This window comes from Oncorhynchus clarkii, chromosome 14 (assembly GCF_045791955.1).
Source record: "Oncorhynchus clarkii lewisi isolate Uvic-CL-2024 chromosome 14, UVic_Ocla_1.0, whole genome shotgun sequence".
Lineage (NCBI taxonomy): Eukaryota > Metazoa > Chordata > Actinopteri > Salmoniformes > Salmonidae > Oncorhynchus > Oncorhynchus clarkii.
The window spans coordinates 40104152-40122386 of NC_092160.1; the positions used below are offsets into that span (position 1 = coordinate 40104152).

General features: G+C 46.3%; 1 protein-coding gene across 5 annotated transcripts in view; it reads right to left on the minus strand.

Annotated features, from left to right (window-relative positions):
* Positions 1 to 2062: 2062 nt before the first annotated feature.
* Positions 2063 to 18235, minus strand: part of LOC139366595 (endoplasmic reticulum-golgi intermediate compartment 1) — a 56282-nt gene continuing 40109 nt past the window's right edge. The window contains exons 9-12 of one of the 5 annotated variants that reach the window (XM_071104273.1): positions 5882 to 6004; positions 3186 to 4546; positions 2884 to 3094; positions 2063 to 2704 (exon numbers count right to left, since the gene is read on the minus strand). In XM_071104273.1, coding sequence (XP_070960374.1) covers positions 4439 to 4546; positions 5882 to 6004 — 231 coding nt within the window. In that variant the 3' untranslated portion in view covers positions 2063 to 2704; positions 2884 to 3094; positions 3186 to 4438. Of the gene's footprint in view, positions 2849 to 2883; positions 4547 to 5881; positions 6005 to 18235 lie in introns of all 5 variants that reach the window. The other 4 variants (XM_071104277.1, XM_071104271.1, XM_071104272.1 and 1 more) reach the window with 4 other exon arrangements.

An 18235-nucleotide genomic window follows, 5' to 3' on the forward strand; every position in this document is an offset into this window, starting at 1 on the left:
ACTAGTGGGTTAGCCCCTCCTGCTCCAACCTGTGATTGACTAGTGGGTTAGCCCCTCCTCCTCCAACCTGTGATTGACTACAGTGGGTTAGCCCCTCCTCCTCCAACCTGTGATTGACTACAGTGGGCTAGCCCCTCCTCCAACCTGTGATTGACTACAGTGGGTTAGCCCCTCCTCCTCCAACCTGTGGTTGACTACAGTGGTTTAGCCCCTCCTGCTCCAACCTGTGATTGACTAGTGGGTTAGCCCCTCCTCCTCCAACCTGTGATTGACTAGTGGGTTAGCCCCTCCTGCTCCAACCTGTGATTGACTAGTGGGTTAGCCCCTCCTCCTCCAACCTGTGATTGACTAGTGGGTTAGCCCCTCCTCCAACCTGTGATTGACTACAGTGGGTTCCAATAGTTCAGATTCCAGTCTTGCTAGCCACAAGGGTTGGGATTATATTGTAGTATACTCAATCCCATCTCCTTCCCTCTCTTCCTTGCTGTCACTCCTTCCCCTCTCCATGGCCACACCGGCCCATACTGGACTGAGCCGTCAGTACCTGCAGTTCTCTAACCAACCACTGGGTGGCAGTAGTATGTCAAAACCAAAGTATTATATATCAACCACAGATCAGGTGTATCTTTATACAGAGTAAGCTTTTGATTATTTGTAAAAAAAATAAAAAAAATAAATGAAAATAAAGAAATATATCTTCTTTAGTCATGTCTCAGGTCTGTTATTTTGCTAATAATAATAATAGCGATATGGGAAGTGTCCAAACGTCATATATATGATGTTAGTCTGATCTGTAGTACATCATCTCATGATGAGGTCACTGTAGAGTGAGGGGGAGGAGTGTTCAGAGACAGGACTTAATATGGCTCTCCTCCAGATAACATGGCTCTCCTCCAGATGACACGACTTAATATGGCTCTCCTCCAGATGACACAACTTAATATGGCTCTCCTCCAGATAACATGGCTCTCCTCCAGATGACACAACTTAATATGGCTCTCCTCCAGATGACACAACTTAATATGGCTCTCCTCCAGATGACATGGCTCTCCTCCAGATGACACGACTTAATATGGCTCTCCTCCAGATGACACGACTTAATATGGCTCTCCTCCAGATGACACGACTGGTTCTGACAGGTCTAGAACTCTAGATTGGTCTCAGTCTACTGGCTTGTCTAGTGTGCATCCCAAATGGCTCCATACTGAAAGCAGTACTTTAGACCAGGGCCTTTAGGGCTGTGGGTAACAGTAGATCCATTTGGGACAGACAAGGTGGGGGAGCGTATATCAACCTGACTGAAGGAGGGACGAGGGAGCAGAGGAGATGTAAATAAAGTGAAGGAGAGAAAAAAAGGAGTGTCACCTGACCAGACGCTCTCTCTCCTGACCAGACGCTCTCTCTCCTGACCAGACGCTCTCTCACCTGACCAGACGCTCTCTCTCCTGACCAGACGCTCTCTCTCCTGACCAGACGCTCTCTCACCCGACCAGACGCTCTCTCTCCTGACCAGACGCTCTCTCACCTGACCAGACGCTCTCTCTCCTGACCAGACGCTCTCTCACCCGACCAGACGCTCTCTCTCCTAACCAGACGCTCAGCAGAGTGGAACTACAGAATTACAATGACCTTAAATTCAACGGGTGGAACGTTCCCACAGAAATGTAGCAAATCCAACAAATTACAACATACCATTTTTTTTTTTACAATCTACTAAATAAAAAAGACAGTTTTCTGCAACATATTTTCATGTCGTTTTGCTTGGAATGTTCCAGGCCGATTGAGGGAGGACAGCAAGTAACGGGATCATCACAAAATCATTGTCTCTGAAGAAAGGAGATTGACTAGTCTGAGGTCAGAGGTGGTTGGTTGTCATGAGGAAGTAGGAACTAGAACACCGTGGTTGAGGTCAGAGGTGGTTGGTTGTCATGAGGAAGTAGGAACTGGAACACCGCGGATGAGGTCAGAGGTGGTTGGTTGTCATGAGGAAGTAGGAACTGGAACACCGTGGATGAGGTCAGAGGTGGTTGGTTGTCATGAGGAAGTAGGAACTGGAACACTCTGGTTGCTAAAGTAATTTTACTGGTTGTTGCACACATCATCTGCTTCTTTCATGACAGGAAAATGTCTGACCTAGGCGAGTAATACCAGTTTTAAAGACTTCTATTTATCAATGGCTTTCATCTTAGTTGTCATGGCAGTGATGAGACCATTGATAAAGAACATCTTGACGGCACCCTATTCCCTGTGTAGTGCACTACATTTGATGAGCGCCCTATGGGCCCTGGTCTAAAAGTCATGCACTACATTGGCAATAGGGTGACATTTGGGATATAGCCCTTATAACTAAACAGTTCCCTCCCTTCCCACAGAAACCCTGTAACAACGTCAAACGGATAATACCGATTGTTTTCTATTACAAATCAAAAGAATACACACGTTTACATTCAGAAAAACATTAGAAGGAACTAAGAAAATACTATTATTTTTTGGCAAAAACATAAAGACGTACAAATCCTTTGAACATTTTCAGAAAGTAGATCAAACCAAAAACAACTTCATAACAAATGGATTTGACACAAGGACACTGAACAGATAGTACGGTCAGTCACAATGGATTCAGGAAACTCTATAAAAAAAGGAGAGGGGGCGGGGCAGGGCAGGAAACATTGACCACGTTGTAGTTCTACAACCATGACCAGCTCTAGAACCATGACTAGTTCTACAACCAAGACCAGCTCTAGAACCAAGGCCAGTTCTACAACCAAGACCAGCTCTAGAACCATGACCAGTTCTAGAACCATGGCCAGTTCTACAACCAAGACCAGCTCTAGAACCAAGACCAGCTCTAGAACCAAGGCCAGTTCTACAAACAAGACCAGCTCTAGAACCATGACTAGTTCTACAACCAAGACCAGCTCTAGAACCAAGGCCAGTTCTACAACCAAGACCAGCTCTAGAACCATGACTAGTTCTACAACCAAGACCAGTTCTAGAACCATGGCCAGTTCTACAACCAAGACCAGCTCTAGAACCAAGACTAGCTCTAGAACCAAGACTAGCTCTAGAACCAAGACTAGCTCTAGAACCAAGACTAGCTCTAGAACCAAGACCAGCTCTAGAACCAAGACCAGCTCTAGAACCAAGACCAGCTCTAGAACCAAGACTAGTTCTACAACCAAGACCAGCTCTAGAACCAAGACTAGCTCTAGAACCAAGACTAGCTCTAGAACCAAGACTAGCTCTAGAACCAAGACTAGCTCTAGAACCAAGACCAGCTCTAGAACCAAGACCAGCTCTAGAACCAAGACTACTTCTAGAGTTGGTCCATTATTCAGTCAATACCGTAATAGATGCAGCATTATGAAATGACAATAAGAAAAGCCTGGTTCAGACATTGAAATGAGAAACCAAACGACCCAGAAAGCTGAAAACTCTTGATTTGAGAGACATACTGTATGACATGGGCTTTAAAAAAAACCTAAGGCACAATTGATTCATTATATTTCCAATGGCTTGATGTGACAGTGTGATTCATTCCACAATACAATCATAAATACAGTATGTTACAATGTGGTATTTGACACCTGAAAAAGACAGTTAATATATTCACTTCATGTCACAAAGTACAACATATTATGTAAAAAAAAAAAACATTTGAAAGTAACATGAGAAAAAATTGGATGACAAATTACTACATTTTACCACCCTATTGAATTCATAGTGCACTATTTATGAGGCTCCAAAAGAAGTGCACTATTTATGAGGCTCCAAAAGAAGTGCACTATTTATGAGGCTCCAAAAGAAGTGCACTATTTATGAGGCTCCAAAAGAAGTGCACTATTTATGAGGCTCCTAAAGAAGTGCACTATTTATGAGGCTCCAAAAGAAGTGCAGTATTTGAGGCCCCAAAAGAAGTGCACTATTTATGAGGCTCCAAAAGAAGTGCACTATTTATGAGGCTCCAAAAGAAGTGCACTATTTATGAGGCTCCAAAAGAAGTGCACTATAAAGGGTAAATGGTGCCATTTGAAATCAATCAGTTAACCATCCATCCTGTTGTCATCTGGGGAAATATACTGCCCGTCTCTGGCTGCATCTCAATAGTCTGGAGTCGCTTCCTCGCCTCGTCTCCTTTCCTTCCTCTGCTCTGACAGATGAAGGAATGTAAAGGCTCAGTTGGTAGAGCATGGCACTTGTAACGACAGGATGGTGGGATCGATTCCCGCTGGGGCCACCCATAAAGAAAAATGTGTAACATGACTAAGTCACTTAGGAAACAACCGTCAGCTAAATGGTATATATTATTATTCTAGCAGGTGAAGGAGAGGAAGCCTGTAGACTATTGAGATACACCCTTCTGGATGTTAGAAATACGTTTTATGAGGGCGTAGTGACACGTAGTGATGCGTCCTCGGGACAGCGTAGTGATATGTCCTCAGGACATCTTTCCTATCTGGATCTTCTTCCAGGCCTCGGAGGCTGTGAATATACAGGAGTCTATGATGCCTGCTACCGTGAACGTCCCCCCGATGATAGCACAGATCTGGAGGGGAGAGGGGGGGGGCAGGTCAGGGGTTAGGATGAATCAGGATGTAGACATGAGGCTAGGGTTGTAGTTGAGGCTAGGGCTAGGGTTGTAGTTGAGGCTAGGGTTAGGGTTGTAGTTGAAGCTAGGGCTAGGGTTGTAGTTGAGGCTAGGATTAGGGTTGTAGTTGAAGCTAGGGTTAGGGTTGTAGTTGAAGCTAGGGTTAGGGTTGTAGTTGAAGCTACGATTGTAGTTGAAGCTAGGGTTAGGGTTGTGGATGATGCTAGGGTTGTGGTTGAGGCTAGGGTTGTGGTTGAGGCTAGGGCTAGGGTTGTGGTTGAGGCTAGGGTTAGGGTTGTAGTTGAAGCTAGGGTTAGGGTTGTAGTTGAGGCTAGGGTTAGGGTTGTAGTTGAGGCTAGGATTAGGGTTGTAGTTGAAGCTAGGGTTAGGGTTGTAGTTGAAGCTAGGGTTAGGGTTGTAGTTGAAGCTACGATTGTAGTTGAAGCTAGGGTTAGGGTTGTGGATGATGCTAGGGTTGTGGTTGAGGCTAGGGTTGTGGTTGAGGCTAGGGCTAGGGTTGTGGTTGAGGCTAGGGTTGTGGTTGAGGTTAGGGTTGTGGTTGAGGTTAGGGTTGTGGTTGAGGCTAGGGTTGTAGTTGAGGCTAGGGTTGTAGTTGAGGCTAGGGTTGTAGTTGAGGCTAGGGTTGTAGTTGAATCTAGGGTTGTAGTTGAATCTAGGGTTGTGGTTGAGGGTTAGGGTTGTGGTTGAGGGTTAGGGTTGTAGTTGAGGCTAGGGTTAGGGTTGTAGTTGAGGCTAGGGTTGTAGTTGAGGCTAGGGTTGTAGTTGAGGCTAGGGTTAGAGTTGTAGTTGAGGTTAGGGTTAGAGTTGAGTCTAGGGTTGTAGTTGAGGCTAGGCTTAGGCTTGTAGTTGAGGCTAGGGTTAGGGTTGAGGCTAGGGTTGTGGTTGAGGTTAGGGTTGTAGTTGAAGCTAGGGTTAGGGTTGTAGTTGAGGCTAGGGTTAGGGTTGTAGTTGAGGCTAGGGTTAGGGTTGTAGTTGAGGCTAGGGTTAGAGTTGTAGTCGAGGCTAGGGTTAGGGTTGTAGTTGAGGCTAGGGTTAGGGTTGTAGTTGAGGCTAGGGTTAGGGTTGTAGTTGAGGCTAGGGTTAGGGTTGTAGTTGAAGCTAGGGTTAGGGTTGTAGTTGAGGCTAGGGTTAGGTTGTAGTTGAAGCTAGGGTTAGGGTTGTGGTTGTGGTTGAGGCTAGGGTTGTGGTTGAGGCTAGGGTTAGGGGTTAGGGGTTAGGGTAACATACCGTAGTTATGAACCGGTAGAGGGGTTAGCGGTTAGGGTAACTTACCGTAGTTATGAACCGGTAGAGGGGTTGTCTCTTCTCTGTGTACTTGACTGTGATTGGACTGAGGTCATAGCGGTACCAGATAGCTGGGATAATCCTTCCTGTGTGGCTATAGGCTACGTACTCCTGTAGGGGCGGGACAAAGAGACATAACATTATAATATGTCATATTATTGGCTGTGTACTGCTGCAGGGGCGGGACAAAGAGACATAAGATATGTTTATAATATGTCATGTTATTATTGGCTGTGTACTGCTGCAGGGTGCGGGACAAAGAGACATAACATATGTTTATAATATGTCATGTTATTATTGGCTGTGTACTGCTGCAGGGGCGGGACAAAGAGACATAACATTATAATATGTCATATTATTGGCTGTGTACTGCTGCAGGGGCGGGACAAAGAGACATAACATTATAATATGTCATATTATTGGCTGTGTACTGCTGCAGGGGCGGGACAGAGAGAAAATACTGTTAAATAATGTTGCAACATACTAGTTGCATAACATGGCGTTTTAATCTTTAATGTTACTTTTCAAACGATTGTTGTTTTTGACTAATGTCCCTCTTGAAAAGTCCAGACAACATTTTTTATTTCCCACGTAAGCCGAATACCACAGGTGTAGGTAGACCTTACAGTGAAATGCTGAACACAACAGGTGTAGTAGACCTCACAGTGAAATGCTGAATACAACAGGTGTAGTAGACCTTACAGTGAAATGCTGAATACAACAGGTGTAGGTAGACCTTACAGTGAAATGCTGAATACATCAGGTGTAGTAGACCTTACAGTGAAATGCTGAATACCACAGGTGTAGTAGACCTTACAGTGAAATGCTGAATACAACAGGTGTAGTAGACCTTACAGTGAAATGCTGAATACAACAGGTGTAGGTAGACCTTACAGTGAAATGCTGAATACAACAGGTGTAGTAGACCTTACAGTGAAATGCTGAATACCACAGGTGTAGGTAGACCTTACAGTGACATGCTGAACACAACAGGTGTAGTAGACCTTACAGTGAAATGCTGAATACCACAGGTGTAGTAGACCTTAGTGAAATGCTGAATACAACAGGTGTAGTAGACCTTACAGTGACATGCTGAACACAACAGGTGTAGTAGACCTCACAGTGAAATGCTGAATACAACAGGTGTAGTAGACCTTACAGTGAAATGCTGAATACAACAGGTGTAGTAGACCTTACAGTGAAATGCTGAATACAACAGGTGTAGTAGACCTGACAGTGAAATGCTGAATACAACAGGTGTAGGTAGACCTTACAGTGAAATGCTGAACACAACAGGTGTAGTAGACCTTACAGTGAAATGCTGAATACCACAGGTGTAGTAGACCTTACAGTGAAATGCTGAACACAACAGGTGTAGTAGACTTTACAGTGAAATGCTGAATACAACAGGTGTAGTAGACCTCACAGTGAAATGCTGAATACAACAGGTGTAGTAGACCTCACAGTGAAATGCTGAACACAACAGGTGTAGTAGACCTTACAGTGAAATGCTGAATACAACAGGTGTAGTAGAAATCACAGTGAAATGCTGAATACAAAAGGTGTAGTAGACCTCACAGTGAAATGCTGAACACAACAGGTGTAGTAGACCTCACAGTGAAATGCTGAATACAACAGGTGTAGTAGACCTCACAGTGAAATGCTGAATACAACAGGTGTAGTAGACCTCACAGTGAAATGCTGAATACAACAGGTGTAGTAGACCTCACAGTGAAATGCTGAATACAACAGGTGTAGTAGACCTTACAGTGAAATACTGAATACAACAGGTGTAGTAGACCTCACAGTGAAATGCTGAATACAACAGGTGTAGTAGACCTCACAGTGAAATGCTGAATACAACAGGTGTAGTAGACCTCACAGTGAAATGCCGAATACAACAGGTGTGGTAGACCTCACAGTGAAATGCTGAATACAACAGGTGTAGTAGACCTCACAGTGAAATGCTGAATACAACAGGTGGAGTAGACCTCACAGTGAAATGCTGAATACAACAGGTGTAGTAGACCTCACAGTGAAATGCCGAATACAACAGGTGTAGTAGACCTCACAGTGAAATGCTGAATACAACAGGTGTAGTAGACCTTACAGTGAAATGCTGAATACAGCAGGTGTAGTAGACCAGTGAAATGCTGAATACAACAGGTGTAGTAGACCAGTGAAATGCTGAATACAACAGGTGTAGTAGACCTCACAGTGAAATGCTGAATACAACAGGTGTAGGAGACCTTACAGTGAAATGCTGAATACAACAGGTGTAGTAGACCTTACAGTGAAATGCTGAATACAACAGGTGTAGTAGACCTCACAGTGAAATGCTGAATACAACAGGTGTAGTAGACCTCACAGTGAAATGCTGAACACAACAGGTGTAGTAGACCTTACAGTGAAATGCTGAATACAACAGGTGTAGTAGACCAGTGAAATGCTGAATACAACAGGTGTAGTAGACCAGTAAAATGCTGAATACAACAGGTGTAGTAGACCTCACAGTGAAATGCCGAATACAACAGGTGTAGTAGACCTCACAGTGAAATGATGAATAAAACAGGTGTAGTAGACCTCACAGTGAAATGATGAATAAAACAGGTGTAGTAGACCTCACAGTGAAATGCCGAATACAACAGGTGTAGTAGACCTTACAGTGAAATGCTGAATACAGCAGGTGTAGTAGACCTCACAGTGAAATGCCGAATACAACAGGTGTAGTAGACCAGTGAAATGCTGAATACAACAGGTGTAGTAGACCTCACAGTGAAATGCCGAATACAACAGGTGTAGTAGACCTTACAGTGAAATGCTGAATACAGCAGGTGTAGTAGACCTCACAGTGAAATGCCGAATACAACAGGTGTAGTAGACCAGTGAAATGCTGAATACAACAGGTGTAGTAGACCAGTGAAATGCTGATTACAACAGGTGTAGTAGACCAGTGAAATGCTGAATACAACAGGTGTAGTAGACCAGTGAAATGCTGAATACAACAGGTGTAGTAGACCAGTGAAATGCTGAATACAACAGGTGTAGTAGACCAGTGAAATGCTGAATACAACAGGTGTAGTAGACCAGTGAAATGCTGAATACAACAGGTGTAGTAGACCAGTGAAATGCCGAAAACAACAGGTGTAGTAGACCTCACAGTGAAATGATGAATAAAACAGGTGTAGTAGACCTCACAGTGAAATGCTGAATACAACAGGTGTAGTAGACCTCACAGTGAAATGATGAATACAACAGGTGTAGTAGACCTCACAGTGAAATGCTGAATACAACAGGTGTAGTAGACCAGTGAAATGCTGAATACAACAGGTGTAGTAGACCTCACAGTGAAATGCCGAATACAACAGGTGTAGTAGACCTTACAGTGAAATGCTGAATACAACAGGTGTAGTAGACCAGTGAAATGCTGAATACAACAGGTGTAGTAGACCAGTGAAATGCTGAATACAACAGGTGTAGTAGACCAGTGAAATGCTGAATACAACAGGTGTAGTAGACCAGTGAAATGCTGAATACAACAGGTGTAGTAGACCAGTGAAATGCTGAATACAACAGGTGTAGTAGACCAGTGAAATGCTGAATACAACAGGTGTAGTAGACCAGTGAAATGCTGAATACAACAGGTGTAGTAGACCAGTGAAATGCTGAATACAACAGGTGTAGTAGACCAGTGAAATGCCGAAAACAACAGGTGTAGTAGACCTCACAGTGAAATGATGAATAAAACAGGTGTAGTAGACCTCACAGTGAAATGCTGAATACAACAGGTGTAGTAGACCTCACAGTGAAATGCTGAATACAACAGGTGTAGTAGACCTCACAGTGAAATGCTGAATACAACAGGTGTAGTAGACCAGTGAAATGCTGAATACAACAGGTGTAGTAGACCTCACAGTGAAATGCCGAATACAACAGGTGTAGTAGACCTTACAGTGAAATGCTGAATACAACAGGTGTAGTAGACCTTACAGTTTAATTTACTTACAAGACCTTATACAGGGGGTACCGGTACAGAGTCAATATAGAGGCTATATACAGGGGTACCGGTACAGAGTCAATGTGGAGGCTATATACAGGGGTCACCAGTACAGAGTCAATGTGGAGGCTATATACAGGGGTACCGGTACAGAGTCAATGTGGAGGCTATATACAGGGTGTTACGGTACAGAGTCAATGTGAAGGCTATATACAGGGGGTACCGGTACAGAGTCAATGTGGAGACTATATACAGCGGGTACCGGTACAGAGTCAATGTGAAGGCTATATACAGGGGATACCGGTACAGAGTCAATGTGGAGGCTATATACAGGGGATACCGGTACAGAGTCAATGTGAAGGCTATATACAGGGGATACCGGTACAGAGTCAATGTGAAGGCTATATACAGGGGATACCGGTACAGAGTCAATGTGGAGGCTATATACAGGGGGTACCGGTACAGAGTCAATGTGGAGGCTATATACAGAGGGTACCGGTACAGAGTCAATGTGGAGGCTATATACAGGGGGTACCGGTACAGAGTCAGTGTGGAGGCTATATACAGGGGGTACCGGTACAGAGTCAATGTGGAGGCTATATACAGGGGGTACCGGTACAGAGTCAATGTGGAGGCTATATACAGAGGGTACCGGTACAGAGTCAATGTGGAGGCTATATACAGGGGGTACCGGTACAGAGTCAGTGTGGAGGCTATATACAAATCAAATCAAATCAAATCAAATTTTATTTGTCACATACACATGGTTAGCAGATGTTAATGCGAGTGTAGCGAAATGCTTGTGCTTCTAGTTCCGACAATGCAGTAATAACAAGTAATCTAACTAACAATTCCAAAACTACTGTCTTGTACACAGTGTAAGGGGATAAAGAATATGTACATAAGGATATATGAATGAGTGATGGTACAGAGCAGCATAGGCAAGATACAGTAGATGGTATCGGGTACAGTATGTACAAATGAGATGAGTATGTAAACAAAGTGGCATAGTATAGTATAAAGTGGCTAGTGATACATGTATTACATAAGGATACCGTCGATGATATAGAGTACAGTATATACGTATGCGTATGAGATGAATAATGTAGGGTAAGTAACATTTATATAAGGTAGCATTTTTTAAAGTGGCTAGTGATATATTTACATCATTTCCCATCAATTCCCATTATTAAAGTGGCTGGAGTTGAGTCAGTGTCAGTGTGTTGGCAGCAGCCACTCAGTGTTAGTGGTGGCTGTTTAACAGTCTGATGGCCTTGAGATAGAAGCTGTTTTTCAGTCTCTCGGTCCCAGCTTTGATGCACCTGTACTGACCTCGCCTTCTGGATGATAGCGGGGTGAACAGGCAGTGGCTCGGGTGGTTGATGTCCTTGATGATCTTTATGGCCTTCCTGTGACATCGGGTGGTGTAGGTGTCCTGGAGGGCAGGTAGTTTGCCCCCGGTGATGCGTTGTGCAGACCTCACTACCCTCTGGAGAGCCTTACGGTTGAGGGCGGTGCAGTTGCCATACCAGGCGGTGATACAGCCCGCCAGGATGCTCTCGATTGTGCATCTGTAGAAGTTTGTGAGTGCTTTTGGTGACAAGCCGAATTTCTTCAGCCTCCTGAGGTTGAAGAGGCGCTGCTGCGCCTTCTTCACGATGCTGTCTGTGTGAGTGGACCAATTCAGTTTGTCTGTGATGTGTATGCCGAGGAACTTAAAACTTGCTACCCTCTCCACTACTGTTCCATCGATGTGGATAGGGGGGTGTTCCCTCTGCTGTTTCCTGAAGTCCACAATCATCTCCTTAGTTTTGTTGACGTTGAGTGTGAGGTTGTTTTCCTGACACCACACTCCGAGGGCCCTCACCTCCTCCCTGTAGGCCGTCTCATCGTTGTTGGTAATCAAGCCTACCACTGTTGTGTCGTCCGCAAACTTGATGATTGAGTTGGAGGCGTGCGTGGCCACGCAGTCGTGGGTGAACAGGGAGTACAGGAGAGGGCTCAGAACGCAACCTTGTGGGGCCCCAGTGTTGAGGATCAGCGGGGAGGAGATGTTGTTGCCTACCCTCACCACCTGGGGGCGGCCCGTCAGGAAGTCCAGTACCCAGTTGCACAGGGCGGGGTCGAGACCCAGGGTCTCGAGCTTGATGACGAGCTTGGAGGGTACTATGGTGTTGAATGCCGAGCTGTAGTCGATGAACAGCATTCTCACATAGGTATTCCTCTTGTCCAGATGGGTTAGGGCAGTGTGCAGTGTGGTTGAGATTGCATCGTCTGTGGACCTATTTGGGCGGTAAGCAAATTGGAGTGGGTCTAGGGTGTCAGGTAGGGTGGAGGTGATATGGTCCTTGACTAGTCTCTCAAAGCACTTCATGATGACGGATGTGAGTGCTACGGGGCGGTAGTCATTTAGCTCAGTTACCTTAGCTTTCTTGGGAACAGGAACAATGGTGGCCCTCTTGAAGCATGTGGGAACAGCAGACTGGTATAGGGATTGATTGAATATGTCCGTAAACACACCGGCCAGCTGGTCTGCGCATGCTCTGAGGGCGCGGCTGGGGATGCCATCTGGGCCTGCAGCCTTGCGAGGGTTAACACGTTTAAATGTCTTACTCACCTCGGCTGCAGTGAAGGAGAGACCGCATGTTTTCGTTGCAGGCCGTGTCAGTGGCACTGTATTGTCCTCAAAGCGGGCAAAAAAGTTATTTAGTCTGCCTGGGAGCAAGACATCCTGGTCCGTGACTGGGCTGGGTTTCTTCCTGTAGTCCGTGATTGACTGTAGACCCTGCCACATGCCTCTTGTGTCTGAGCCGTTGAATTGAGATTCTACTTTGTCTCTGTACTGGCGCTTAGCTTGTTTGATAGCCTTGCGGAGGGAATAGCTGCACTGTTTGTATTCGGTCATGTTACCAGACACCTTGCCCTGATTAAAAGCAGTGGTTCGCGCTTTCAGTTTCACACGAATGCTGCCATCAATCCACGGTTTCTGGTTAGGGAATGTTTTAATCGTTGCTATGGGAACGACATCTTCAACGCACGTTCTAATGAACTCGCACACCGAATCAGCGTATTCGTCAATGTTGTTATCTGACGCAATACGAAACATCTCCCAGTCCACGTGATGGAAGCAGTCTTGGAGTGTGGAGTCAGCTTGGTCGGACCAGCGTTGGACAGACCTCAGCGTGGGAGCCTCTTGTTTTAGTTTCTGTCTGTAGGCAGGGATCAACAAAATGGAGTCGTGGTCAGCTTTTCCGAAAGGGGGGCGGGGCAGGGCCTTATATGCGTCGCGGAAGTTAGAGTAACAATGATCCAAGGTCTTTCCTCCCCTGGTTGCGCAATCGATATGCTGATAAAATTTGGGGAGTCTTGTTTTCAGATTAGCCTTGTTAAAATCCCCAGCTACAATGAATGCAGCCTCCGGATAAATTGTTTCCAGTTTGCAGAGAGTTAAATAAAGTTCGTTCAGAGCCATCGATGTGTCTGCTTGGGGGGGGATATATACGGCTGTGATTATAATCGAAGAGAATTCTCTTGGTAGATAATGCGGTCTACATTTGATTGTGAGGAATTCTAAATCAGGTGAACAGAAGGATTTGAGTTCCTGTATGTTTCTTTCATCGCACCATGTCACGTTAGTCATAAGGCATACGCCCCCGCCCCTCTTTTTACCAGAAAGATGTTTTTTCCTGTCTGCGCGATGCGTGGAGAAACCTGTTGGCTGCACCGCTTCGGATTGCGTCTCTCCAGTAAGCCACGTTTCCGTGAAGCAAAGAACGTTACAGTCTCTGATGTCCCTCTGGAATGCTACCCTTGCTCGGATTTCATCAACCTTGTTGTCAAGAGACTGGACATTGGCAAGAAGAATGCTAGGGAGTGGTGCGCGCTGTGCCCGTCTCCGGAGTCTGACCAGAAGACCGCCTCGTTTCCCTCTCTTTCGGAGTCGTTTTTTTGGGTCGCTGCATAGGATCCACTCCGTTGTCCTGTTTGTAAGGCAGAACACAGGATCCGCGTCGCGAAAAACATATTCTTGGTCGTACTGATGGTGAGTTGATGCTGATCTTATATTCAGTAGTTCTTCTCGACTGTATGTAATGAAACCTAAGATGACCTGGGGTACTAATGTAAGAAATAACACGTAAAAAAACAAAAAACTGCATAGTTTCCTAGGAACGCGAAGCGAGGCGGCCATCTCTGTCGGCGCCGGAAGTAGTATGTGTGCGCCGGAAGTACTATGTGTGCGCCGGAAGTAGTATGTGTACAGGGTGTACCGGTACAGAGTCAGTGTGCAGGGGTACAGGTTAGTCGAGGTAATTGTACAGGTAGGTAGGGGTAAAGTGACTTTGTGTGTAAAAACAAAAAAGGGATGGGGGGGGGGGGGGGGGGGGGGGGGTCAATGTAAATAGTCCAGTGGCCATTTGATTAACTGTTCAGCTCATATGGCTTGGAGGTAGAAGCTGTTTAGAAGCCTTTTGGTCCTAGACTTGGTGCTCCGGTACCGCTTGCTGTGCGGTAGCAGAGAAAGCAGTCTATGACTTGGGTGACTGGAGTATGACACTTTTTAGGGCCCTCTGACAGCGCCTGGTATAGAGGTCCCAGATGGCAGGAAGCTTGGCCCCAGTGATGTACTGGTCCGTACGAACTACCCTCTGTTGTGACAAATGGCGAGCATTTGCCATACCGAGCATTTGCCGGTCAGGATGCTCTCGATGGTGCAGCTGTAGAAGCTTTTGAGGATCTGGGGACCCATGTGAAATCTTTTGTCTCCTGGGGTGGAAAAGGTGTTGTCGTGCCCTCTTCACAAATGTCTTAGTGTGTTTGGACCATGTTAGTTTGTGGGTGACGTGGACGCCGAGGAACTTGAAGCTCTCAACCTGCTCCAATGCAGCCCGTCTATGAGAATGGGGGCGTACTCAATCCTCCTTTTCCTGTAGTCCACAATCAGCTCCTTTGTCTTGCTCACATTGAGGAGAGGTTGTTTTCCTGGAATCACACTGCCAGGTCTCTGACTTTCTCCCTATAGGCTGTCTCATCATTGTCGGTGATCAGGCCTACCCCAGTTGTGTCATCAGCAAACTTAATGATGGTGTTGGAGTCGTGTTTGGCCACACAGTCGTGGGTGAACAGGGAGTACAGGAGGGGACTAAGTACACACCCCTGAGAGGCCCCAGTGTTGAGGATCAGCTTGGCAGACGTGTCGTTGCCTACCCTTAGCACCTGGGGGCGACCCGTCAGGAAGTCCAGGATCCAGTTGCAGAGGGAGGTGTTTAGTCCCAGGGTCCATAGCTTAAATCGATGAGCTTTGTGGGCACCATGGTGTTGAGCTGTAGTCAATGAACAGTATTCTCACATACAGAGTCAGTCAAAAGTTTGAACTAATTCAAGGGTTTTTCTTCATTTTTATTATGCCTCTCCTGGCACAAAAATCCAAGCAGCTCGGCTTTGTTTTGATGGTTTATGACCATCCATCTTCCTCTTGATCACATTCCAGAGGTTTTCAATGGGGTTCAGGTCTGGAGATTGGGCTGGTCATGACAGGGTCTTGATCTGGTGGTCCTCCATCCACACCTTGAATGACCTGGCTGTGTCGCATGGAGCATTGTCCTGCTGGGGAAACCAATCCTCAGAGTTGGGGAACATTGTCAGAGCAGAAGGAAGCAAGTTTTCTTCCAGGACAACCTTGTACGTGGCTTGATTCATGCGTCCTTCACAAAGACATATCTGCCCGATTCCAGCCGTGCTGAAGCACCCCCAGATCATCGCTGATCCTCCTCCAAACTTCACAGCGAGAAACTGTGGCTTGTAGGCCTCACCAAGTCTGGCACCCACTCTGAAATTTGGTGCAGGTGAATGGGGGCTGACCCAGGACCTATTCCCTCACCTGAGCCAATCACAGCTCTCCTGATGGGAGGCCTTACCTCTTCCTGTCCAGGACTATAAACTAAATGTGTGAACACCACTCCTTGTATAACGACAAAGGACTACCGCCCGCGGGGATCTTGAGATACTGGACTTCTGACTGCTTTGCTCTGGACTCTACACCATGGAGACTTCCCGTTGGCTCCAGACGGGATGGAGACTTCCCGTTGGCTCCAGACGGGATGGAGACTTCCCGTTGGCTCCAGACGGGATGGAGACTTCCCGTTGGCTCCAGACGGAATGGAGACTTCCCGTTGGCTCCAGACGGGATGGAGACATCCCGTTGGTTCCAGACAGGATGGAGACTTCCCTGAAGACCGTTGGCTCCAGACAGGATGGAGACTTCCCTGAAGACCGTTGGTTCCAGATAGGATATGCATAAGAGTATCCAGTATCCAGCTTTCTTTTCTATGATTTGAATGTGAGCATGTAATCTGTAACTTGAATATTACTATCTATATTTCTCCGATAATCCCTGCCTTGATTCATTCTGAAATATCCAGAATAGCTGTCTCATCGCCGCAACTCCCCAAGGGGCTCGGGAGAGGTGAAGGTCGAGAGCCATGAGTCCTCAGAAATATGACCCTCCAAGCCACGCTGCATCTTAACAACTGCTCGCATAACCAGCCGCACCAACGTGTCGGAGGAAACACTGTTCAGCTGACGCCCAAGTCAGCTTGCAGGTACCCGGCCCGCCAGAGCGCCATGAGCCAAGTAAAGACCCCCTACGGCCAAACCCTTCCCTTGCCCAATGGCGCGCCGTCCTATGGGACTCCGGGTCCTGGCCATTTGTGACACAGCCGGGGATCGAACACCAGACTGATGTCGCAGCAACACTGCGATGACGTGCCTTCGACCGCTGCCCAAACGGGAGGCCTGACTCGCCCGTTCTATGGAATGTTCACCACCCTCAAATGACATGTCTGCTAAAATGTTTTACACTGCATTCGGGAAGTATTCAGACCCCTTTTTCCACATTGTTACATTACAGCCTTATTCTACACACTACACGGCCTTATTCTACACACTACACAGCCTTATTCTACACACTACACAGCCTTATTCTACACTGCCTTATTCTACACGGCCTTATTCTACACACTACACGGCCTTATTCTACACACTACACAGCCTTATGTCAGTCTACACACAATACCCCATAATGACAAAGCAAAAACAGGATTTTAGAAATATCGCATTTACATAAGTATTCAGACCCTTTACTCAGTACTTTGTTGAAGCACCTTTAGCAGCGATTACAGCCTCAAGTCTTCTTGGGTACGACGCTACAACCTTTGCACACCTGTATTTGGGGAGTTTCTCCCATTCTTCTCTGCAGATCCTCTCAAGCTCTGTCAGGTTGGATGGGGAGCGTCGCTGCACAGCTATATTCAGGTCTCTCCAGAGATGTTCGATGGGGTTCAAGTCCGGGCTCTGGCTGGGACACTCAAGGATATTCAGAGACTTGTCCCAAAGCCACTCCTGCGTTGTCTTAGCTGTGTGATTAGGGCTGTTGTCCTGCTGGAAGGTGAACCTTCGCCCCAGTCTGAGGTCCTGTGCGCTCCGGAGCAGGTTTTCATCAAGGATCTCTCTCTACTTTGCTCTGTTAATCTTTCCCTTGATCCTGACTAGTCTCCCAGTCCCTGCCGCTGAAAAACACCCCCACAGCATGATGCTGCCACCACCATGCTTCACCATAGGGATGGTGCCAGATTTCCTCCAGATGTGACACTTGGCTTTCAGGCCAAAGAGTTCAATCTTGGATACATCAGACCAGAGAATCTTGTTTCTCATGGTCAGAGTCTTTAGATGCCTTTTGGAAAACGCCAAACGGGCTGTCATGTGCCTTTTACTGATGAGTGGCTTCCGTCTGGCCTGTTTGGTGGAGTGCTGCAGAGAAGAATGTCCTTCTGGAAGGTTCTCCTATTTCCACAGAGGAACTCAGGTGCTCTGTCAGAGTGACCATCCGGTTCTTGGTCACCTCTCTGACCAAGGCCCTTCTCTCCCGATTGCTCAGTTTTGCCGATCGGACAGTTCTAGGAAGAGTCTGGGTTGCTCCAAACTTCTTCCCTTTAAGAATGATGGAGGTCACTGTGTTCTTGGGGAACTTCAATGCTGCATAAATGTTTTGGAACCCTTCCCCAGATCTGTGCCTCGACACAATCCTGTCTCTGAGATCTACGGACAATTCCTCTGACCTCATGGCTTGGTTTTTGCTCTGACCATGCACTGTCAACAGTGGGACCTTATCCAAGTGTGTTCCTTTCCAAATCATGTCCAATTAATTGAATTCCTAAAAACCTGTTTTTGTTTGTCATTACGGGGAATTTTGTGTAAACTATTTAATAATTTAAAAATAAGGCTGCAACGGAAGTCAAGGGGTCTGAATACTTTCCGAATAGACAGGTATAGTTGTGAGGTTGTGGATG